This window comes from Eretmochelys imbricata, chromosome 7 (genome assembly GCF_965152235.1).
Source record: "Eretmochelys imbricata isolate rEreImb1 chromosome 7, rEreImb1.hap1, whole genome shotgun sequence".
NCBI classification, from domain to species: domain Eukaryota; kingdom Metazoa; phylum Chordata; order Testudines; family Cheloniidae; genus Eretmochelys; species Eretmochelys imbricata.
The window spans coordinates 54600933-54626349 of record NC_135578.1 but is presented as its reverse complement, the minus strand read 5'-3'; the positions used below and the strand labels follow the sequence as shown (position 1 = coordinate 54626349).

Here is a 25417-nt window from a genome sequence, read left to right as displayed (position 1 = left end):
GGTCCTGCGGGCCGGATGTGGCCTGCGGGCTGTAGTTTGCCCACCTCTGCTCCATATGCTTCAGTACTGTCCCAGGCTTTCTTTACTCTGCCCTTCCAAACTCCTTTAAACTGCTGTCCTAGGTCCCTTTCAGAACTAGTGCTGTCTAGGTTTCTCCCTCCCTTCAAATATCTGTACTCCTGATTATTTTTCCAAGTGTAACTTTTGCATCTTGTTGCTGTGTCCCCAAGTTCTTCTCCCTCTTGGGCACTTCTATTTTTAAGATTTGGGGAAAGATCTAGAGAAATCAGTTGTGGAAACTTAATTTCCTCTGATCCTGCTCAGTTTGATATTCCTTTATCACCTGGTGTAACACTTTAGAAGTCCATTCCTCAGGGAATCTGATGTTGGTGGCTGTGTAAATAATACTTGTAGTTTCTGCGTGCTGAGATTATGGTGATCAAATGCAAGGATTGCTGAAGGGACCAGGAAAGAAATGTTTCTTGTGTATACAGCCCTGCACGGTTAGCTGGGAATGTTGTATGGTAGTTTCACCTGCCTATGAAAGGTTAGGCACTGACCACCTCTGGAGGCAGGAGACCAAACTTGAAGGCCTAATGATTTGACCCAAAACTTCAGGCCTTCTTATCTTCAGAAGCACATTCCTTGTTAACCAGATCCTCATTGATTATGTGCTCTGGAATGTTTTCCCACAACCTTTTTTAACAAAATAACTCCAACTGCCCCCGTTCTAGCAAGAAGAAACTCTGGACAGTGTTTGCCATAAGCAGCAAGTTCAGTTGTTGTGGACTGCAGAGGTCTAGGCTGCCTTAGAAAGTGGGTTGGAGAAGATATGTGCATAGAGAATAGTTAAAATGCTGGCCGTGGGTACTTTCCAGCAGCCCAGCCAAATTCACCCCTAGCAGAGCTCAGTTGACTTCCTTGGTGCGACACTATGGAGGAATTTGGCCCTCTATGTTTAAATGTGTCTCTGCCATGTGACTGCTGCTGCCTGGGGGAGGTGGGGGTGCTGGATGTGTTCCTTGTTCCCCTGTGAACCTGTTGGTGGGGGGAGGAGGGACGGCCTGTGTTAAGTCCTTATAGCAGGAGACGCAGTTCACTGCTTTCCCAGCTCCCAGTTCGAATGGCTCTGCCTTGGAACGGGCTCAGGCTGTTTAGTGGGTTGCTATGGTTCCTGGGAGTTCTTGTAGGGTGACAACAGCGATGCCTCCCCTTCTTCATTCTTCCCTCCTTCTCCCATCTCCCCACCCCCAAAATGCAAAACACCACCTCAGCAGTAGAGCTTTTCCCTCCCTTAAGTTTGTGCCAGCTGAGCTGCAGGTTTCCCTTTCTCCGGTTGCACAGGGATGGTGATGCGTATCTGTGTGCACTGCAGAGGGGTGGGGGTGGGGGTGGGGTGTGTGCTGAGAATTGGCCAGTCATCCATCCCTTCATGTTCCTGACTCAGATTCTCTCCCTCTCACTTTTTTTCTCTCTGATTTTTCTCCTCTTCCCTTCGTCCCTTTCCCCACCAGTCTTGTTCTTTCATCTTGGGAACTATATTTCCCCATTACCGCCTCATCTTGGGGGCTGCACAGTGACTCTCTTGGTCCCTGCTGGTTGATGTGTGTCCACTGCACAACTCCAGCTTTGTGCTAGTTCATAGAATCATAGAAGATTAGGGATAGAAGAGACCTCAGGAGGTCATCTAGTCCAATCCCCTGCTCAAAAGCAGCACTAACTCCAACTAAATCATCCCGTCCAGGGCTTTGTCAAGCCAGGCCTTAAAAACCTCTAAGGATGGAGATTCCACCACCTCCCTCGGTAACAACCCATTCCAATTCGCGGCACTTGCAGCAGCATTGGGAGCGGTGCATTATGGGCAGCTATCCCACAGAGCACCTCTTCCCATTCTGGTGCTGTGGCTTGTGGGAAGGAGGCGTGGGGTGCGGGGAATTCTGGATTCTGTCCCAACGCCCCGTGATGCATGGCTTCACATCCCAGCAATCCCTGTGTTTCTGTCCACATTTGGCCCCATCTTTCAACGGTTTCTGTGCGGTGCACTCTGTCTTCCCTTTCGGTCTGCAGGAACGGAGCCCGAACTGCTGAGGAGGATGCTGACGAGTCTCGCCAGCACGTCACGTTTATCATTCGAGCTACTCCTTAAGATCCAACGTGACAGTAAGGAGTCCGAGGATATTGAGTCGTGTAACGCATAGGACACAAAATTGCTTGTCTCATTCACGGACATGCTCTCCACCATGGAACACCGCTTTTGGGCTCGGGAAACAAAGCACTGAGTGGTGAGATCAGATCGTTCTGCAAGTCTGGGGTGATGAGCAGTGGCTGCAGAACTTTCGGATGAGAAAAGTCACTTTCATGGGACTGTGAGCTGAACTCGCTCCCACCCTACGGCGCAAGACACGAGATTGAGAACTTCCCTGCCGGTGGAGAAGCAGGTGGCTATTGCAGTCTGGAAGCTGGCAACTCCAGACAGCAACTGATCAGTCGCTAACCAGTTTAGAGTGGGAAAGTCGACCTTTGGAATTGTGTTGATGCAAGTTTGCAGGGCCATCCTGCTCAGAAGAACCGTGACTCTGCTTAACGTGCATGACATTGTGGATGGCTTTGAACAAATGGGTTTCCCTAACTGCGGAGGGGCTATAAATGGGACGCATATTCCTATTCTGGCACCAGACCACCTAGCCTCAGAGTATGTTAACCGAAAGGGGTCTTTCTCCATGGTTCTCCAGGCGCTTGTGGATCACTGTGGGCGTTTCATTGACATTAACGTAGGCTGGCTCGTACAGGTGCATGACGCACACATCTTTTGGAACACTGGCCTGTTCAGGAAGCTGCAAGCCGGGACTTTTTTCCCAGACCAGAGGATCACCGTAGGGGAAGTCGAAATGCCCATTGTGATCCTTGGAGACCCTGCTTACCCTTTAATGCCATGGCTCATGAAACCCTACACAGGGAGCCTGGACAGCAGCCAGGAACAGTTCAACTACAGGCTGAGCCGGTGCCTACTGACTGTGGAGTTTGCTTTTGCCCATTTGAAGGGCCGCTGGCACTCTCTTTATGGGAAGCTGGACCTGGCCGAACCCAGCATCCCCACGGTTATATCCGCGTGCCATACCATCCATAATATTTGTGAAGGGAAGGGTGAAAGCTTCACTCAAGCATGGGCCTCGGAGGTTCAACACCTGGAGGCTGAATTTGCACAGCCAGAGAGCAGGGCTATTAGAGGGGCCCAGCATGGGGCTGCAAGGATTAGGGATGCCTTGAGGGAGCAATTTGAGGCTTCAAGCCACCAGTAATGTGTGTTGCTCTGCACGGGAGTTAAGTGCAGTGGCTGTGTTTGGTACACTGAATTGTTGTGCTTGTTGCTTTCCTGGGCTAAGGTATATTTTGCTTTATGCACTAATAAAGTATGTTTTCAAAGTGGAAAAACTCCATTTATTGAAAAGAAAATTAATTTATTGAAATAAAAACAAAGTAACACAGCAATATCACAATGGCAAGGGGGTGGGGTGGGAACCGGTTCACTCACAGACTTGAGTATGTCCTGATTTCATACTCTGGAATCCTGTCTGGAGTGCTGTGCACTGAGTGCTGCACTTCAGGATGGCTATAAGGCATGTTGAGGGGGGGTTGAGTGCAGTGGGTAAGGGTTGTAGTTTTTGTGGCTGGATGGTGAAGTTAGGGGTGTAGGAGGCAGCTGGGGGCAGTAAGAACCCGGACGTTGGGGAAAGTGGGTTAGAGGGGACATGGGGGCACAAGGGAAAGAGTTTTGGGACAAAGGCTGTGGGGGGAGTGAGCATGGTAGTGCTCCGCCTGCATGGTGACGAGCACCTGGATAGAGTCTGCTTGGCGCTACATTATGCTAATCAGCTGATCCATGCTTTGCTGCCGGAGCACCGCGTTTTGCTGCCGGCGATCCTCATTCTTCTGGCGGATCCTCCTTTCACTCTGCCTCCACTTCTGTGCCTTTCGATTCTCTTCCACAGACTGCCGCATCACTTCCTGCAGCATGTCTTCTTTGCTTTTACGGGGCCTCTTTCTGAGTGCTCTCAGTCTGTTGGCCGGTGATAACGCCAGCGGCTGAGATCTCAAGGTTGCACCTATACAGGCAAAATGCAACACTTAACAGAGGAAGCACTGTACACACCAGACAGAGCACTTAAGGAGGGCAATCACAATCCATACAAAACCGCACTTTGCCTGTCCCAAAGCGAGCGCACGTAACCCACATGAGACCCAGAAATGGTGAGTAAGCACAGGGTCCAGGGGGACTGACTGTTTCGTGGATGTACTCTCCTCTGGGTTTCTGTGCCTTGGGGAGAGCCAACAGCTGCAGGGGAAACCTGCACTGTCCCCACATTCTCCACAGGAGTTCGTCCTGGAAGATATCTCGCTGCTGAGGGTGACCGGGGAAGCAAGGGAGGGTCTTCTACTACAATGCAATTTCCGGCCTGGCCCATCGGCAGCTTGCCTGTGTGCAGCAATGGTTCCCCCGCCCCTCACAGCACAGTGGCACGGACACGTTAGCCTGACTGGGACAAGAACCATGTTGGCTCTCCCAGTAAACCTGCGCAGACGCTTTGCCCATGTTCTGTCTGAGACTTTTGAAGAGATCACCGACGCCGATTACCGTGATGTGATAGAGCACATAAATGTGCTGTTCCGCATCTAGGCGTGCATGCACCCCAAACCCTCCTCGCTCAAAGAGCCCGCACCAAAGAACTTCCTTCCTGAAAAAAAAAGCCACTTACTGGGAACCTCCTCTGGTGTTTGTCCTTCCCCAAGCACTGGACGCCGTGACTGGCTGCCTTCCTTCTGGCTTGAGAAGAGCTCCTGGCTGCATGCATCTCGGGATTCCGGGGTGTCTCCCCCCACCTCAGCACCCTCGCTCGCGTTTTCCTCCTCCTCCTCCCCGCTTGCTGTGCTGGGCTCAGAAGTGTCCATGGTGGTCGTTGGACTGGAGGTGGGGTTGCCCCCAAGTATCGCATCCAGCTCTTTGGAGAAACGGCAGGTCGCAGGAGCAGCACTGGAGTGGCTGTTTGCCTCGCGGGCTTTGCGGTAGGCTCCTTCACTTTAACCCTGCACTGCACAGCGTCCTGGTCATGGTCCCTTTCTGTCATGGTCCTTGATATGTGCCTGAAGGTATTGTAATTCCTACGGCTGGAGCGCAGCTGGGACTGCGCAGCTTCCTCTCCCCAAACACTGATGAGGTCCAGCACCTCACCATTGCTCCATACTGGGGATCGTCTGGCGTGTGGAGGCATGGTCAACTGGAAAAATTCGCTGATAGCACTCCACGCCTGGCATAGCAAACAGGAAGGGGATTTTCAAAATTCCCAGGGAATTTAAAGGGCGGATCTGATGGTTGGTCATCTGAGGACAGGGCATCAGAGTTCAAAAGTGATGACCAGAGTGGCTAGAACAGGCACTGTGGGACACTTCCAGAGGCCAATCAGAGCACATTAGGTGTCCACACCGGCACAAACGTTATTCCTCTCGGGGAGGTGGAGTACCAGGAGCGCTCCAGCCACGGAGTCAGAGCAGTCTAGGTGCCTTGCCAGTGTGGATGGGTAGTAAGGTAGAGCACTCTTGGCGACTTTATTGCGCTCACGCACAAGTGTAGCCAAGGCCTAACTTTCTGGCAAGAATACTGTAGGAGACCATATCAAAAGCTTTGCTAAAGTCAAGGTATATCATGTCCACTGCTTTCCCCATGTCCACAGAGCCAGTTATCTCATCATAGAAGGCAATCGGGTTGGTCAGACATGACTTGCCCTTGGTGAATTCATGTTGACTGTTCCTGATCACCTTCCTTTCCTCCAAGTGCTTCAAAATGGATTCCTTGAGGAACTGCTCCATGATTTTTCTGGGGACTGAGGTGAGGCTGTAGTTCCCCAGATTCTCCTTCTTCCCTTTTTTCAAAGATGGGCACTATATTTGCCTTTTTCCAATAGTCTGGGACCTAACCCGATCGCCACGAGTTTTCAAAGATAATGGCCAATGACTCTGCAATCACATCAGCCTCAGCATCCTTGGATGCATTGCCCCATGGACTTGTGCATGTCCAGCTTTTCTAAATACATACACTTGTGCACTCTCTCACACTGAAAATTGCAGGGTACTGTGCTTAGCTGGTACATGGATAATTGGCAACTGTTGCTAATTGTCATGAAAAGGAATGAGTGCACTTTAACCAGAATGTTTGCTACTGTCCCAGCTAAAGTAGACTCACTTGGCTGGTTCCCTCAGGTTTAGGTGGGAGATGTTGGGCTCTAGTCTGTCAAGACAGAAGTTGCAGAATAAAGACTAAAAGAGGAAACAAAGGCTAACTAAAACTGAAATGTCACGAATGTAACTTCTATTCAATGAAATACGTTTCTCTTGTTACTTTTAAATGTGTCTGTGAAAGGGAACAGATGCTTAAGAGGGAGGATATTATGATGCAGTGGAGTGTCCAGAGAACAGAACCCTGTTTTCCAGTAGAACGTTCTCTTTCTGGAGTCCCTTCGTGGCAGGGATAGCATTCTCTTGCCCTCACTGTCCAAGGCTGGAGTTGTTACGGGTTTCTCTGGCCATAAGAATTACAAGAAGCACATGGTGAAATCTTCCTTGTAGTTTTTCATACTAACTTAGCCCAGCTCATTTTGCTCTTTCAGTGGCGATCCTTTGGCTGCATCTGTAGAGGCTTGGTCCTGTCTGAGGGGAACTGTGGGTTGAGATGGGAATGCATTGCTGTTCTCTGGGGCTTTAAAAATTCAGTCAGTGTGAAATGTTTGGGGCTTGGAGAGTGTGCAACCAGCTGTCACGTATACAGCATCCTGTAACCTCTCTCTGTCAGAGCCAGGAGGGGCGGAGGGGAGATGCCATCATCCTAGGGGACTGCTTAGCAGCAGCAGGAGCTAACCATCCTGCTCCTGTTAGTTACCGCTCTAACGAAGCCGGTCATTAGCTGCTGGAACAGATGACTTCCAGAGGATTATTTGTATTACACACTTTAATGCTTTTTAATAGCAAAATTTTAATTAAAAGGAAAGTCTTTTTGGAAGCAGCCTGAGCAGCTGCAGCCAAATTCTGCGTGTTTAATATAATTAGGGAAACAGCTGGAGTGGGAGCTAAGCTGCCTCAGCAGCCCCAGGTTCACCATGAGCTCCTGGCTGGACAGGTGTGTTGTATGTTGGGAGCTGTGCTGGGAGAGTCGATACACCATCCGTTATTGAGGTGGTGGAACAGTTTCTCTCTCAGGCTGTTAGGATGGTGAGCAGGTGGGGAGATGGGGCGTGGGTGGTAGCCATCTGTGTCAGTTCACTTGTTAGTTGCGATGTTGCAGATAGTGCTCAATTTGCCGTCTGTTAAGCCATGTGTATTTGTATTTGTAGCTTCAGCATCCTCTGGCTAACGTGAGAGCATTACTTTGGGCGAGGGAGTGGGGCAGGTTTTCACAACTCATTTTATTTCACCTCTTCTCCCGGCTTGCTGACTGCTTGCCTGCAGTGTCTTTCTTTTGCCACCGAGCTCAGTAAAGTTACCACTCCAGTACATCTCCGCTGCTAGTCATGGGGGAGGGAGAAATCCAAGACATCGCTTACTCCTTGAGGGAGGCAAACGCTGCCTAATGCTTGGCTGGAACCTGCCCAGAGGTGAGGCTGCTGCCGATTCGAATGAGCAGCTGATATTTATACAGCACTTTTCATTCCAAAAGATCTCGGAGTACTTCTGAGATTGTACCACTACGGCTGCTTGAACGAGTTGCTGTGCTGCAATTACCGTGACATGGGCTGGGAATCTCCATTACAGTGTATTGGCTCTGCTGTGGGTACTGCGGCAAAGGCACCTCTGGTTCAGCAGCTTGAGTGGTATGTAATCACTGCCCAAAGTCTTGGTTAATGCAGCTAGGGATGACTGGTGGTGCCTCATAACCTCGTAAGCATTGAATGCACTTAAAAGCCAGGAAATAGAGAGCCAAGGTGTAGCCCTACCTTGCCCCACAACCCTCACTCTGCCCCCTGGAGCTTGTAACAGCCCCTGGGGGATAGCCTGTGTAGTCCTATAATAAACAGACATGAGGAATTGCTACGGATGTGTTTCGGTCCAGGTAGCGTGTGGCGTCCTACGGAATTGTTCTCTCTCATCTGCATGCGCTCCAGTCGCTCTGCGCTGTGTCAGGGTTGGCTGTGGCACGGATTGGTTGCAGCAGGCTGGCAGCGCTCATGCTGCGCTTTGAGAAGTGCATCAGGACCGTTCATCGCAGTGCTGAGTCACGTGGGTTGTGCTAACAGGAGCCCAACGGCGTATTGCTGTGGGGCTTTGTAGCTGTTGGGTCGTGTGCATGACAGTGAACTATAAGGCAGGGGCAAGTGCAGGGTCCAGAGGGAATCTTTAGGGACAGGGTCACATGTGGCAGTGGCTTGTGCAGGCTGAGTGAAGTGATTGAGTGTAAGCCAGGCATAGCCAGCTGGTGCCTGCTCAGCCCACCCTAAACGCAGCTGGTGCCTTAGTGAGGACACAGTCTGGCAGATACACCTACCGTACCTGTGTGCTGCATCCCAGTACTGAGCCAGTTTGTGTTTAAAAGGACCGCGTAGCTAGAATTCACAAAAAAAAGGACGACTTGTGGCACCTTAGAGACTAACAAATTTATTTGAGCATAAGCTTTCGTGAGCTACAACTCACTTCGTCGGATATCAGCCTCCCGTTCCACAGAAGCTACAGGCTGGGGAGGTGTGAAATGATTAGGCGTGAGAATCTTTGGTTTGTGCCAATCGGATGAATTATTGTAGAAAGGAGAAATTTGGTTTTGTTTTTTTGTGATTGATGTGAATTGTGGTCTCGAGTGAGCAGTGTCCTGACCCTGTCTTAGTCAGTGTCGACCTTACACCAGCCCTTAAAATAGGACTCCCAACAGTAGGTGTGTGTCTGTATGCTTGGCCACCCCTCTGATCGTGCAAACATTTGAGATGGCAGCTACTTGCTTTCCTTTGATCGTACTTGCTCCCAGTGTTCAGGAAAGGGGTGAGGAGCCTGTGGCATGATCACATTACCCTAATAATGCTGTGTACTCGTCGTTCACCTTCTCTCTCCAAGAATCATCTTTTCCCTGAAAAACTTCTTAAAAATTTTGCTTCCCTGAAGGAGCAATGGGCACCAGATGCTATCTGAGCTCAATTCTGAGCAGATGATATCAGTTTGGGGGGAACAAAGCCATAGTTTGAGCTCCAGGAATGTGTTAAAAATGGGAGAAACATCAGGTTGTCCTGGGTGTGTGTGTTTTTTGGTTTTTTTTTTAGGGGAGGTTGTATTGCAGGAACTGTTTGCTGAAATGACCCCAAATTGCCATGAGACAGAGCAATTGAAGGCAGAGTAAGCATGTAGATGATTTTAGAGCACTTTGAAAAACCGGTAAGCTAGTCTCAGCCTTAACTATAGTGGTGCCTGGCAGCAGTTTAACAGCATAGCACAAGGTTACACTGTAAGACAGGACCAGAAGTGAAGAATAGTGTATACTGCAGAGGTACTTTCAGGTGGTAGGATGTAATTATCTGAGCATCTAGATGTCCCTTGGAGGGCTCTCCTCCATGTAGTGACCTGTCCAGGCCCTGCCTAGGTTGCTGGATCTGAATGATCGCAGCACCAGGTGGTATGGCTGCAGACAACAGAGTAGCCAGGCATTTGTTACCTGCCCATTTGATTGTGGGTTATATGTGCATCACTAACCTATGGTATTTAGATTGCTGAAGGTACCCTTGGACTTGTGCACTCTACAAACTCGGTCCAGGGACCTGGTTACAATGCTGGTACAATTTATATTGTAGATAAAACTTCTAACTGTATTTAGGAACCAGTGAGTGAGATCCTTTACTGTGTTATGTAGCCAGGTTAATGCCCCAGTGCCTCGTTCCTGTTTTCTTTTCGACCCCACCCCAATTGGTTCAGTGGTAGGCTCATTCACTTGCTTCACCTCCGCTTGTCACTGCCGCTCAGGTGTCTCTGGAGCAGTACCTCTGACTTTCTCGCTGCAGCGTGTCTAGCCTGGAGCTGGAGGTGTGATTTCAGGCACGCGCTAACTCTGATTGAGTGAGCATATGGAAAATCGAAGTGTAGCCGTGATGGTGCAAGCAGTGGGATGGACCAGCTGCCCTGAGTACTATCCCATCTGAAAGCCTAGGTATGTACTTGGGCGTGTGGCTACCCTGCCTCACTGCTGACACTGCCACGTCTGCGTTTGTTTTTAGCATGCTGGCTTGATCCAAGCTACACAGGTATGTCTGCCTGAGCTGGAAATTACAGCTCCAGTGTAGACATACCCTGAGATGCAATCATGGGGCAGTCTGTGAGCATGCAGCCTTGGCAGGGTGGTGTTTCTCTACAGCTGCAAGATGCAGGCAATCATGCTTCCCCCATCCGCCTCCCCTCCCTTGTTTTGAAAAGAGCCTTTGGCTAAAACAGCCCTGTTGGGAAGAGAACCTGGTTTGAATTATCTCTTTGTGGCTACTGTATCTGCCAATAAAAGTAATTGTCCCTCTCTGTTAGCATGATGTGAGGAGCGAGAATGGACTCCTCAGGGAAGTGCTAGGCATTCACTAGTCTGCAGGAGTCCGGTATTTCCTGGGTGCCCTGGTTCCTTAGTAATGCGACTCAAAGCTCTGTTTGTAGAGCATGCACTTGGATAGCTTGCTGCGCTCGATGTAGGAGGCCAAGAGCTGCAGGTTTGCGGTTGTCTCAAAGGGAGCGATGGAAGCTTCATTGCTTGACTAATTAAAGCACCATTGAATGCTGTGTGGGGAACAATCCTGCATTGCAGGGGGATGGCCTGGATGCACCAATCCATCTTTTCCATCTCTCGTCTATGATATCATGTCTGGAATTTTTTCTTGGCTCTGCCTGCCCCCAGCAGCTATACGTGAATTTCCCCCTCCATCTGCTCTGAGATGCTGTCACACCCCACGTCAGGAATTAGGGAAAGGTCCTGGGGTTTCTGCGCAGCTGTCCCAAGATGGTATGTCAGGCCTCCCCAGTGTGTGGGGGAGGAGAGCACTAGGCAAGGGTGATGGGGCTGGCAGCCTCTGCAGGACACCCCAGGGACCTTGTTAGGAACAAGAAAAATCTCCACTCTTGCTGCAACTTTTTTGTATCTGCCCCTTGCCCAGGGAAGTCTGAAGCTGAGAAACTGCTCTGCTTTGGTCTCTCTTGGACACGTTTGGAACTGGTCAGAGCCAGGACCCCATCTCCTGGTATGCAACATCTGCTCTCTAGCAGGCCATGGATATGGAGGAGAGTGCTATATGCTGGCTGGAAGGAGGGGGAGTTGGTCAACTGGAGATTGCAAGATGCATGGAAAGTCATGGTGAACTAAGCAGAGGGGATTCAGAGACCCATTTAACCAACTAACTAACCAACACCCCCCATGCTCTATCTGGAGGGCAGGGGAGACATTTGCCTGTTACGTGCTGAGTGGTGACGGGAAGGGGAGATAATGTCGTTAAGCTGATAGGCTCTGGTAATTGGAGTTGCGTTGAAACTAAATCATTTAATCTCTACGTCAAAGCAGTAATCAGGCAGGGTGGAGGTTAATAGCAATATCAAAACAGGAGCCTGGCTCTGATGGCGAGACTGCAGAGTACGAGTCAGTTTGGTGGGCAATGCCCAGGATAGAGTGAGACAGGCTGTGTCTGGCTGGCTGGTTCTCTTCCTTCGGATTAGCTCACTGCATTGGCTAACTCCAGCTAAAGCAACAGCAAATGCTCTGCTTTTAACTCTGGTTAGCAGCTCACGTTCACCCCGGGTCTTCTGCAGGTGTCCACTCGAACTGTGAACCTGAGCTAAAAGTAGAGTTTCTTTGTCTTCACTCATGTCCTAACTAGAGTTAGCTAACCTGAGCTAAGAACACACTTTGTTTTTTTGCAGTGGAGACGGACCTTGAAAGAGCGCTTCTGCTGTTGCATTGCTAGGGAGAAGCAAACTCATTACACACCGGTGGCACTCATGGGCCGGTGGGCGGTACTGGGCTGGGATTGAAGGGGTGGAGAGTTTTCAGTATATTCCCCACTCCTCCTCATGGTCTCTTTCCTTTCCTGCTCTTTCCGGAGCCTTCCCTCTTCTGTCTCCTGACCGTTGCTTGTTACGTTACTGCCATTGTTGGTCAGCCTGCCAGCGTCCAGTCTCCTCTTTACAGACCTTCCTTGGCCCTGAGGCTCCAGCTGCCACCCTCTCCCGGAGCTTGCAGCCTCAGCAAACTGCTTAGGAAAGGGGTTCTCCTCTCCTAAGTAACCTTTTAGTGACCAGACTCCAGGCTGATTTCCATCTGAGATCCCCAGGGGTCGTAGCAGGGAAACGGCTCTTCTCTATGTGGCTAACAACCTGGATTGGTGGGAAGGCTCATTCTTCTTTTCTTCTGTGCAGCTTTTAATGCTGGGGACCATTCCATCTTCCTAGCTGTGCAGGCATCTCTGGTTCCCTCCTGTGATGACTTTACTCTTACTTATCACACTGCTCTTTGGCTGTCTTTGAAGGTAGCTTTTCCACAGCCCATGCTGCCTTGTGCTTCCAAAGCTCCATTCTCGGCCCTCCCTTCTTTCCTACTGTCTGCCTTTGTCACCTGCCATCTTTGCCTTCCCTTTAACCGTAGGCATGTACACCGCACTGTCCATGTCTTTGAGATGTCCTGGTCCATGTTCTCTGCCTGTCTTGGCCAACTGATGCTCCACTTCCTTCATCTAAACATATCAAAGGCAGAAGTGCTGCCCTTGGCCAGGAAACGCATTGTGAACCACAAACCTAGCTCCTTTATGTGTGTCCATGACTCACTTCCCAGATCTCTTCACTGTCTACATCCTTAGCATCATCCTTGATCCTGAATTTCCTTGTCCTTCCCACTCTCCTGGGTCTGAACACCCGTTCGTTGCCACTTCTGCAGCACTGCCCTTGTGTGCCGCTGGCTCCACTCCAGCTCTGCTGGAATTTTCACCCCTCCACCTCTCTCCTTGCTTGGACTACTGCAGCACCTGTCGGTGACCGCTCCTGACCCCAGTGCATGGAGACTGCTGGTGCCTGCCCTACCACACATGCAGCATCTCTGGGGCCCCACCTTTGTCTCACAGCGTCACGAACGGACTTTCCTTCTCGTGCCATAATCCTGGCTGTGCTTTGCTGTTTGTAAGATCCTGCCCTTGACTTGCTCCCATTGATCTCACTGCTTGTGGAGTGAGAGCCTTCTCCTCTGCTGCTCTTGCCAGCTGTCCTGTTCTCGTCAACTTGCCTTCTCATGTCCAATTACACGTGGAAATCTCCCCCTGGAAATTGCTCTCCCCCACTGTAATTCTTTTGTTAACTCTTTTTGACTCAGCAAAGCACTCTTGAGGCTAGTTGATAGGACAGATACTTTTAAAAGCAGACTTGTATTGTGGTTACTGCATATTTCAGCTTTAGCAGACAGTTTGAACAGATTTTTCAGGGAGAGCAACTGGCTGAACTGGATTCCTGAAACATAAGGTTTGAAAACCGAGATCCCTCATCTTGAGGACCATGGTGAGTCCCCTGAACTCTTTGCTTTATGCGCTCCTCAATAGCACCAGTGTATTGGTTCCGGTGCTAGAGGGGCAGGAAGTGAAGGATGCTCATAAATTATTTGGGATAAGGGATGGTGGGAGGGAGGGTTCTAGATTCCAGAGTGAGGGTGAAGGGGATGAAGGGAGCAATAGGTTGCCGGATGGGACTGGGGAAATGTGGTCATGGATTTCCAAGGGGGGTGGATCAGATCTGGAAAATGTTAAATGTCCCTTGTTTCTTGCTTGTGTTTTTACAGTGCGGCTCCATGACAGTATTTCAGAAGAAGCTTTCCACTACCTCGTCTTTGATCTGTAAGTGCCTCCCTTTAGCTCTGGTGCTTCGTGGCTGAGACAAAGCTGTGGGCTGCTGATTTAAGAGCAGAATGAAAGATCCTTGAACCTCTATTTCCTGCCGCCTCCTTTCCCCACCAGGACCTGTATCCCAGTTCCCGACAACAAGGCTATAATCCACTGACAAAGAACCTCCTCCTAAAATAAGGTTTTGGTCTCCTCTCCAGGGATAATAGTCACTGTGCAACAAAATCACAGGTGGTTTCATGCTGGGTCAAGGAGCTGAAGATCAGTGTGTCCTAGAGCCAAAGACTCATTGGACCTGACACCTTTGGAAATGTTGGCTGGTGTACAGTGCAAGCTTGCATGACTCTGTGTGTAGTGTTGAGCCTTCCCAGCTTCTTCTGCAGCGTGAACTCTGCATGTAAGGGAGGTGGACAGGGGTATAAGATGTGGGTGTGGAAAGGTGAGAGGGGAATAGATGATGCAGGTGCCTTGTATGAGAGAGGTCAGAAAGTAGGACAGAGAGGTCTGGGGGAATGGGGAGGGGGCGTGTCCAGGGTGTGTGGGGGAATGGATGTAGGAACTGCCTGGCAGCAAATTTAGGGGTGAGAGGTATGTAGTAGGTCAGTTTCTGACCTGTGTCTGCTATCTAATTTTAGGGAATGATGCGATGGTTCCAAGGGCGACAGGTGTCCTTTCCATGCCACAGATACGAGAGGCAGAGGGGAGGGAGGGCACCCAGTGTGTTTATGGCATCTGTACTGGCTTCAGTTATGTGGTTCAAGATGCTGGTGCCCACCATGCTTGTTTGCCAGGGAAGTGGAACCCAGAGCACTGTGGATGTGAGTGCAAAGATGCCCCACTGTTTGGGTAATGATCCCTTGATGCTCTCGATGCCCTCCCTGACCTGAGTGAGGACCTGGTGCTCTGAGGTTTCTGGCCCTGGCTTGCCCTCCCTCGGGATAATCCCGGGCAAAGATTCAGGCAGGCTGGCAGAGGACAGCCTGGTACCCCAGGAGCGAGTGTGTACCCCTTGTGCCTCCTCGCTGTGCATGAGTCTCCTAACTTCCCTCGGTCTGTCTCCTCCAGGGTCACTGGTGGAGAGCTCTTTGAAGATATTGTCGCCAGAGAGTACTACAGTGAAGCTGATGCTAGGTAAGAATCTGTGCTCAGACTCTCCCTGTTATGTGCCAATCATGTCAGACAGTATGGCGTGTCTGCACATGGCTGTGTTGTAAAACAAATGCTCCCCATGTGGGAAACCCCTCCTCCGCATCCCATACTAATGCAGCCTTTCAACTGTAGCTGTGACAGACTCAGTGTAGCTGACTCAGTGTGGCATTAGGCCCTCCTCCCTTGGAGACGTTGCTTGTCTCTGGAGGGCCTGCTGCTGGCGTCTGTCTGACCTGGCTGCTGGAGTGGGAGCAGCAGTGTGTGTTTGGAAGGGTAAAGCACAAGAGGAAGAATTGTTTTCACTCACATTAGAGGACTGGAAACCTGGACTATTGGCTTCTTATCCCAGCTCTACCAGGAACTCATGCTCGCCTTAGGCAGTTCTGTACAACTGACCTGTGCCTCAATTTCCCCATGTGTAAAATGGGTGTGCTTCTTGTCCCAGTGTGTGTAAAGCATTCACAGCCTCTGCTGACAGGAGCTTAGAAGCACAAGGCACAGTATGAGAAGGGAAGCTTTTGGTTCTCAACTTTAAACGGACTTAAGTCCTGTCCCTCCTCTGTGTTCCCCCACCTTCACCCCTAAAGAGTTGGGCTTCCCTAAACGAGTCTGAACTGGGCTCACTCCTGACATCTCTGGCCACCCCTTAATTGTTGGCTGACAGTATCCCATTTCTCATCAGTCCAGATGTGGGCTCTGGATACCTAGTCTGCCTCCAGAAATGGGGGCATTTGAAACGGGATCTTTTCAGCTCTGGTTTGGGGGAGGCAGGAACGGGGGAGCAGAGGCCTACGGTGAAGTTTCATGGAACCCTGTCCTGCCCCTACAAGCTATCCCTGCCTGCCCTTGGCTGGAGGGGGAGCTGAGTAGAGCCTGGCAGGAGACCGGAATAGCAGGTGTGCAGCAGAGAAGGAGCGAGCTCCGTTGGGGTGCCTAGATTGGGGTGACGGGGTGTGGCAGTTCTGGTGTGATGTGCACTCCTGGAGCTGCTCTGTGGCATATGTAAAAGAACAGAGCATGGCCCTTGCAGGCATTTCCAGGGCAATGTTTGGGTGCTCATTTGCCCCTGCTGTGGCTCAGTTAGAGCCTCCACCTGCTCCCTGGCTCTGGAAGTGCAGCATTACACATGACTCTCCCCTGCAGGATGTGCTGCAACAGGCAGCTGTGTGCTGAAGGTGAAGGAAGTCCAGGAGGGCAGGTGCTCTCTGAGGGAGCGGGTGATGTTAGGATCCAGGAGCCCTTGGGATGTGTTTAACAGCTCTGAGGCTGTTGCATGTGTGTTTGTCCCAGACCAAGTGATGTTCCCTGGCTCATCCATTTAGTCCAGTGGGGGCGGGAGGTGATTGGGTTGTCCCCGCCTGCCCTGGAGGGGGATGGGAATGAGGAGCAGTAGTGAGGGACACTAGTGGCAGAGGAGGGGGACCCTGGTTAGGTTAAGGGAAGAGGAGAGAATGTGGCGCTGCTTCTTGTCTGTGCCTATGCAACGCCCTCTTGTCCTCTCCAATTCAAGCTGGGCTGATTGAACCATGCCCACAGAGCCCAGCGTTTGCTGAACAAGTACAAAGCCCTCCCTTTCTAGCCGCACGCCAAGCTGAGCTGAATTCCAGAGCAGGCTGGGAGAGCAAGGTTCGTGCCAATCCGCCTCGCTTGGCTCGCCTGGGACACCTCGCACTTTTGCCATTTTTGGCCAGAAAGTCTCTCACTCAGGCTTGGCTCTGTTCTAATTATACATTTTTTTTTTTGTTTTGGGAGCAGGGAGATATTCACAGAATCTGACCCAGTGGTTTGTGCTGCCAATTCCAGTGGGAGGGGCTGGTGGGGTAACGATATACAGTGCAGCAACTACCTTCCCCCCACACACACACCATTTCACCCATTTCCAATCTGTAAGATCCATAAAGAAAGCCTGGGCCTCTGAGACTTGGAAAAACATCTGCTTATTCCCAATGGGGCGGCCTGCTCTGGCTTCTCCGGAGTGAATTGCCAAGGGAGGCCGACCACCCCGACTTCCCACAGACAGGCTCTGACTGCCTGGCCGCAGGAGCTGTTTAAATCTGTGCTCCTTTCCACATCAAAGAGGCTTCCTCTCTCAGTATGACACCTATGTAAATGCTGCTGCATCTGCTCCAGCCGGAGAGCTTGGGAACCGCTATCTAGCTGAGTAGCCTCCTCCAGCAATCTCAGCTGTGTGCGCGTGTCTGGTGCACACACTCTGTGGGTGTAACATTGACTCTGACAAGCCAAGTGTAAATAACGTCTTGCTCCTCTCCCTGTGGTGTCAGTGTCGAGAATGGCACTGGTATTCTGCAGGCTGGGGGAGTGCGGCACGGTGCACTCAGCAGGGAGCGAGTGTTTTTCAGCTTCTAACTCCCTAAGTGGGATCTGTACTTAAAAGGCGCCCGGCTAGCGGGTGCGTGCATGGGGCGGGGGGGGGGGGGGGGGCGTGCACATTGTGTATGTAAAGTGCTTGAAATGCTGCTCTGAAAGCCGTGTCAATTGGCAGACACCCAGATTCTTCGTCTGGAGCTCGATGGAGTAGGCTGCTGTTTCATGAAAGCTTAGGCCAGGCCTAGCTGAGTGTTTCTGTGGCTTGGCCTTGTTAGCCCAACCCTGAGCTACTGCTTACACACGTGCAGGTGTATGTCCTCAGCTGATGAAACAAACACAGTGCCTAACGCCAGGAGCGGGGAAGGAGGTGGACAGGGAAGGGGGGGGTCAGTGGGATGGTAGGAGGGGGCAGTGAGATCCTGCTATCTAAACCCACTGTTGAGCTGTCTTTGAAACCCTGTTGCTAAGCAACAAAATTCCAGCTGTGGTAGTTTGGCGGCGGCAGCAACAGCTGGTGGGCGTGATGGGGTTGGAGGAGCCCTTTGGGGGCAGGTAACTGCTGGGCCTGGCCCAGAGTCCCTGAACTCTCCCTGCCATGGCTGGGAAGGGTGGGGAAGTGGAGGTTAGAGGCTGAGACTGTGTGTAACCCTGTGTCTCTCTCTTTTTCTCCCTCTGCTCATCTTGAAGCCACTGTATTCACCAGATACTGGAGAGCGTGAATCACATTCACCAGCATGATATCGTGCACAGGGATTTGAAGGTACTCCACTACTCAGGAGTGGGACAGCAGTCAGTGTCATGGGCAGGAACCTCGGTGGCTGATGTCTGCATCTTGTGTTGCTGGCTAGTCGGAATTCTTGCTTGTGCTGGGCATGAAGGTTCCTGAAGCCACCCGTGTTCTTCTTGGGGTTTCCTCAGAGGGCGGTTGAGCTCCCATAGGTTGCTCAGAGGCAGCCTCTCTGCGAGGCAGCCCCAGGTGGGGGGAGGAGCCAGGATCAGTCTTTGGGGAGGGCGCAAAGAGGCTCTCTAGTCTAGGCCTGGTGTTTAGTCTGCTAGGATGAGTCTGTTTGTATAGCGCATGGATTTATTGATTCCACATTTGGATTGCCAAAGACCTGCCATTGGGCTAGGCCGGGGTCATGCAACATGAGTCTCTTGTGCTGGTCTCTCTTGTCGCTGGTCAGTAGAGCCTTATAAGTAAGGCTGCGTGTCTATCACGGAAGTCACGGATTCCATGACTTTCTGTGACCTCCACGACTTCTGCAGCGGCCAGTGTTGGCTCAGGGGCTGCCCGAGCCTTGCAACCCCTGGGCCAGGTAGCAGCAGTTTGGGTGTGTGGGAGGGGGCTCAGGGCTGAGGGTGTTGGGGTGTGTGGCGATGCTTACCTGGGTGGGGGGAGGGCTCCCTGGCTTCCCCCCAGCATGTCCCCGCAGCTCCTAGTCGGAGTGGCTGGGGGGTTCCGTCTGCTGCTCGCACCCACAGGCACCGCCCCAGCAGCTCCCACTGGCTGTGGTTCCCGGCCAGTGGGAGCTGCAGAGCCCAGCGCTTGTGGCAGGAGCAGCTTACAGAGCCCCCCAGCTGCCCCTCCCCTTACAGAGGGAGCTCCAGGCACATGCCGGTTGGACCAGGATAGGGAGCCTGCCAGCCCCGTTAATCCTCCCCTGCTCCCCCCACAAGCACCAGTGGGAGTCCCTGGCCACGTGCCTCTCCCCGCTTTCCCCGCAGCACCAGCAGGAGCCCTGGGCCAGCACCCACGGTGCCCCCGGCCTGCCCTCCTCGAGCACCCGTGGTGCCCCAGCCCAAGTTTTAGTTAGGGGTATCTAGTAAAGTCATGGACAGTCCACAGGCCGTGAATTTTTGTTTACTGCACGTGACCTGTCCATGACTAAAACGTAGCCTTACCTATAAGTTTAATCAAATAGCTAATCCAGTAAGCACTGGCTGAATCAGGCTTCTACCATGCTACAGCACACTTATGCCCCAGAGGCCCCTCACAGGAGAGATTTCAGCTCCTTTCCCATGGAGTGCCTGCTGCTGTACTGGGAGTTGATTTGACTCCAAAAAGTAAAAGCTTTGCACCAGGAGGCCTATCTGTCCAGCAGCATACTCTGTTTTACATGGGAATGTGACAGCCAGAAGCTGCTCTGCTAGATTACTACAAGGTGGCGCCCCCTTCTGGCGCTGCTTTGCTGTAGGGTGAGAAGGTTCCATGACCCTGGGAGTCTGAAGATAGCAGCCTCAGCAGAAGCATGATATTAAAAAAAACCTTCCAGAGGGCATAATAAACACATGTCTGGAAGCTATACGGTGTCAATGAAGCTAGCATCCTCGAGGATGGAAAAGGTGACCACTGGGCATGCTAGTGCCCAAGGCCAGGGAGTCTACGGAAGTCCGGGTAGTTCTTTGTGCCACAGGATAGCAGAGTCGTTTTCCGCTGTAGGCCTGTACTCCAATCCCTATGTTGCAGTATGAACACAGTGCTTTCCAAAGGCCACCAACGGGATGGGTGTGAAAGCCAGGGAGTTCTGGTAGAATTGGCCAGCAGCTGGGCTCCCAAGATGGCTAGTTTGTTCCTCCTCGCACCCAGTCCAGTTCCCTGCAGCTGCTCCTCAATCTCTGTCATTCTGCTCTTTAAAAATAAATTACTCCATGCTCTTTGCTTAACACATGGCCCCTAGGGGCTCGGCCCTCATCAGCTGCCCACCATAACAGACCACAGATAATCTAGAGCTGCAGAGCTCAGGCGTATTTGTTTTTGATATTCTGCTTTTTGCCCTCCTCTGTTACAAACCAGTCCTAAGGAGCAACCCTGCAATAGCAAATCAGCAAACCCAGCCCATGGCTTGTGAGCGTCCCTGCAGCTACAGTGTGTTCCAGAGGACCACAATTGTGCATGTGGAGGAGGAGACATTTGGCAATAGGTTTCAGATTCTGCAGGGCTGTAGTGAAGAGCTAGGGTGAGATAAGTGAAGTTGATCATGGCCCTTTTTAAAGTAGAACCCTGGGTGTTGCAATGGCATGAATTAACTAATGAGAGGAGAAGCAGGGTGGTTTCAGGAGGTGCTATCACAGCACGTTTGTCTTGCCTAGGAAAAATGGACATGCTTAGGTCTGGCTCCGCTCACTCACGTTAGCTAAGCCCCACCTAAACTCAACCCGTTTCTAGGGTGAGGGAAGGGTAACAGCTTGAGCTTGGCTTCAGCCAGTGGGATTCTAGCCTACAGAACATGCAGGTAGATACACCTGCACACAGAGCTGGAGTCCCGCTGAAGGGGTTTCCCTCTAGGTAGATGTCTGCAGGGAATAGGTGGAGTTTTGGAGGGATTTAACTAGCATGAGTTGCTGAGCCCAGCCTAAGCACAACCACCGTCCCTAGTTGAGACATATGCAGTGTGAGTTGTGGGTGGGAGGGAGGTCCTAGATTTCCCACCAGGCTTGTCTACACTGGTGAGTTTTCCTCTGCGATAGCTACAGTGGCACTGTTCCTGCTGGCGCAGAGAAACGTGCTGGCACCAGTGTGAAGTGGGGCCTGACTCTCAGGCAGGGATGAGGGGACATGTATTTCTAGCTCCCCACCATCTCCTTGCAGCACAGGCAAGGCAGAGGGCGACACATGTCTGATCTTCCTCTCTGCCTCCTCATCCCACCCTCAGACCACCACATGTACCTAAACCACCTTCTGCGCAGTGCAGGCCGGGGTGGGCTTTGTGTGCATGCCTCACCTACCCCATCCCCGCTGTGCAGGTGACTGAGCCACACCACCTTCCTCATCCAGCAGGACTGCAGTTCTAGGTCACCATGGGAGACAGATGCCCTGCTGTGCAAATGACCTCCCAGGAATGTGAGAGTCCAGTTTGTGGATTTCCAGCCTTCTGTCCTGCTGGAGGCCACCTTTCCCACCCTCCCATTGGTGCCTGCTGTAGACTCCAGTCTGTGTAGTTTGTTATATCCTGCCCAAGATAGGAGAGGTTCTGGGCTCCTCCCCCTTCTGCCTTTTCCAGCACACCCCTGTCCCTATCTGTAAGTGCAGTGGGAACTCCATTTCCTGCTGAACTGCTGCAGCCAGTGTCTTCAGGGCATGTGTGTTAGAGGCAGGGTCCCCTTTGCTAGCTGCTCTGGCAGACAACACCTCAGCCTGGAGGAAGGTTTTGCAGCCACTTTAACCCCTTCACCGCTTTCTCCTGCTGAAGCCTCCAGAACACAACTGAGTTCCTCGAATGCCTGAGGTTCTATTTGGGTGACATCCTTTTTCCTAATACTTCAGAGGTAGCGGTGTGGGGTCCCATCTCTGGTATAAGGTGTTTTCAGGAGCAGGGAGAGAGCAGCGGCATCCCATCCTTGGCATAGGAAAGGTCTTGTCCCTCATCAGAGGAGAGGGTGATGTAGGAGCATTTAATAAATTCCTGTAGGTGGGGGTTCACCACTCAAACAAAGGGAGTTTTCATTAGCAGCATCAGCAGCACTGCAGTGAGCTATGTGGAAAGGCACTCTCCATAAAGCTACTGCCGGACTTGACTGGGCCTTCCCACATTAGATTTCTCTTTGGCAGCCCTTATTATTGTGTTTGCTTGTCCACTGCCTTAGGGACTGTGTGATGTTCGTGGGGAGCCACATCACTGCAGATTGTTGTATCTGCGGCATCATTTTCTCTCTCTGCATGGATGGGTCGGAATCATGTCCTGGAGGGACTGTGCTGTCAGCGCCACCTGGTGTCAGCGCTGGGTGTATGGGTTGGGCTGGGAGCAGCGCTTGCATTGCGTGTGAGAGCAAAGGGAGATGACATGAGTGTGAGACCGAGGAGGCTCTCCCCTTCCATCAACAAGGCCATTGGCAATTGCTGGGCCTTAGGTGAATGGCTGCTTTCACACAGGGCCCGTGACTGAATTTAAACAGATCGAAACATCGAGGAAAGGAGATTAATGTAGATTTCTCTTTCTCCCACCCCTCCCTCCTTTCTCTTCTCTCTCCTTTCCCCAGCCTGAGAACTTGCTACTGGCAAGTAAGTGTAAGAGTGCTGCTGTCAAACTGGCCGACTTTGGACTGGCTATAGAAGTGCAGGGGGAGCAGCAGGCCTGGTTTGGTAAGAAGATCTGAGCCTTCCCTTTTCTAGCTGCCCCTTCCAGCTTCCTTTGGACATGCCAGGCCTTAGGAAGGGTCTAGTTTATTTGGGCTTGACGTCTTCCAGCTAACTATTAGACAAGTTCAGTGCCACACCTTCCTTGCCCAGCACTCCTGCTTCTGGGGCCTTTGGACTGGGTAAAATGGGAGCAAGAGAGAAAATGTGACCATATTTGAGCCTTAAGACTGAATCTCCCCTCTTGTTTTCCTTCCCAAATGTACAGTAGGAGTTAGTCACAGAGCTGCCCCAGCTGCAAAGTCCACACCCTGATACAAACTTTTCCCGTTCCTCAGGAGTGTTGGGGTCTGCGGATTTTGTTTCCCCTTTTTGTATAAATGGGGACAGCTGCAAAGTCCAGGCCTTGATCTGGACTCCTCAGGTGTGTTTGGGTCTGGGCTTGTCTCTCTCGAGGTATAGCAGAGTCAGGAACCAGATCTTTTCTGTCTGAACATTCCTGAGAGATGGCAATTGCTGTGGGTCTGTTCACATCCTTTGGCTAAGCCATGAGCCAGGGTTTGTTTTCTAACTCCAAACCACACGGGTAGCCATGGTCTAGATGTGGCACAAGGACTTGTGCTCTAGAGGGTGACATGATCTCATTCACTGCTCGCTCTTTGCTTGCTTATAGCATTTTGAGCTGGTGGACTGTCAACCCATTCCTTTGCCTTCCCTTTCCTGTGTCCATTGGCTTCCACAGAGGTAACTCAGGGAAGTCTAGGCAAGAGGGGAAGCATGGGCTTGTGAAAGTTAAATGGTACAGTTTTCAGATCGTGTGGTAGGAGTCAGCAGATCTTTCTAGCTGGGTACTATGTATGCCCCATGTCGTTCCTCTCCTGACAGGGTTTGCCGGTACTCCAGGCTACCTCTCCCCTGAGGTGTTAAGAAAAGATCCGTATGGAAAACCAGTGGACATATGGGCATGCGGTAAGATCTCATAACAGTGATAACGCTTTGCACTGACACTGCATTGTTTACAAACATCAGCCATTCTTCGCAGCCCCCTGTTAGAAAGGTCCTCATCCCCCTTTCACAGACAGGGAAAGGAAGGCACAGAGGGGTTAAGTGACGTGCCCAAGGTTGCAGATGGGGCTGATGGAGCACGGATTGCAATTCAGTTGCTCCTAACTCCTAGTCCTGTGCTCAGACAAGCCATCAGAGCCTTCTGCTAGGGCTAAAGAGTCAGAACCCATCCTTGCCTCATCGAGCCAGCGCGCCATTGTTTAGCTCTATAATGCTCGTTCTGTAGGTGCTCCTTTCTAAAAAGGAAGCATAAGTGTAAATACAACTGAAGACTGATCAGTTTAAAGCCCCAGGACCTGGGGGATGTTGAACTGATATGTGGCAGAGACCTATTCCTGTAGGCCCCCTGGGTGTTAGGCTTTCCTGCCCTGCGAGTGTGTGAGGCCAGCATGGAAGAGTCTTGGAAGCGCCTGTAGAACCTTGCTCTCCAGTGTCCTCACTGGGCGTGGTTTCTGGAAGCAGCTGAGAGCTGTGGCTCACTAGCCGTGATGTATGGGGAGGTAGAAGGACAGCATGCGCCTGCTCTGTCCTAGGAGCTGGGGATCAGAGCTGGTCTTGGTGTGCCAGGACCAAGTCCAGCAGCTGAGGGGAGATGGCTCCTGGGGCTGCTCCTGCTCCTTGTTCACCATCACTTTCAGACCTCCAAGGTACTGAAGTCTCAGCCCAGACACTACTGGAGAAGGAATGTTGAGAGGGCAGGAAGGGGGGTCTCCTCAGCTCTGAAGTGGGTGTACAGATGGAGGACAGGAGTAATCAGAGCCAATGAACCTAACCACAGCATATCTGTCTCTCTCTCCCAGGAGTGATCCTGTACATACTGCTAGTGGGTTACCCTCCCTTTTGGGATGAAGATCAGCACAAGCTCTATCAGCAGATCAAAGCTGGAGCCTATGACGTAAGGACACTTCCTCGCTGAGTACCTGCATGGTGTAGAAAGCTTGTGCCATCTAGCCAGCCAAAATCTGGCATCATTTCATGTGGTGACCGGTGGCAGCCGCACAGCTGCTGTGCCAGGTGGTGCTTGGAGTGTCTGCCTTGTGTTCGTTGGGCTTTCTTTTTGCTGCATGCTTAGCATGATACTGTGTGGGGCTACCATTGGGGTCCGGGGTGGCAGAGGCGTGGTTGTGGGTACAGGGAGCTAATTGGATCAGGAAAAAACTACCAAACTCAACTGCTCTACGCTCGTGGGCTTAGTGCAGTGAAGTGCTGGAGGAGATACAGATACTGACTCTCCAAGGGGGACATAAGGAGCGTGAACTGGAAGGATCTCGTCCCACCAATGCCTTATAGAACAATGTGGGGAAACTCTCTCTAGAGACAGCTTGACCTGTGGCTCATGGCCTCCTGCACCCCACAGTGGAATTTGCCTGCAGCTGTGGAAAAACTGTCCTGATCTGCCCAGCAGTGAGTGTTCTGGTGGACGGGGTGGCACTGGGGAAACTGGGACTGGCATGAGGGATCAGAGGCTGTAGTGAGGGTGAAGGCGTCAGCGTGGAGCTGCTCTTGGGACTGTGGCTAGACAGGTGGTCATAGGGTGCAGCGTGATGTCTGACCAGACTGAGTAGCGACTTGGTGGGGAGGTTAGAGCCAGAGAGGTTAAGCATTAGTGACTGTTCTCTGACTACAGAAGTTTGAACACTTGGAATAAATCTTCCTGAGTGAGGGGAGCCTGTTGGAGTGGGAAATAAACCTGGAGCTATTGATCGAAGAGTGGCTGGCATACGCATTGCAGGGAAGCTGCGGGGTTTGCTCTGTGGGCAGTCACAGTGCCCGTACTTAACTCAGAGCAGCCGGAGATGGAATGGTGGGAGTAGGATGTTTCTGCTGGAATCCAGTAACCTCCCCTGCTGCCAGGTGCTACTCTGTCTTATTGCTCCTTTTGTTCATAGGCTCCTTCTCTTCTGTGTTCCTGGTTCTTATGCTAAATGTTACATTTAGA

At 51.5% G+C, this 25417-nt stretch overlaps 1 protein-coding gene across 10 annotated transcripts in view; it reads left to right on the top strand.

Moving 5' to 3' along the window:
- Positions 1–25417, top strand: part of CAMK2G (calcium/calmodulin dependent protein kinase II gamma) — a 174066-nt gene that overhangs the window by 82138 nt on the left and 66511 nt on the right. For all 10 annotated transcript variants that reach the window (XM_077822052.1, XM_077822049.1, XM_077822050.1 and 7 more), the window contains exons 4-9: positions 13802–13856; positions 14928–14993; positions 18027–18099; positions 22317–22419; positions 23299–23382; positions 24279–24373. In XM_077822052.1, the coding sequence (XP_077678178.1) occupies positions 13802–13856; positions 14928–14993; positions 18027–18099; positions 22317–22419; positions 23299–23382; positions 24279–24373 (476 nt within the window). The remainder of the gene's footprint in view (positions 1–13801; positions 13857–14927; positions 14994–18026; positions 18100–22316; positions 22420–23298; positions 23383–24278; positions 24374–25417) is intronic.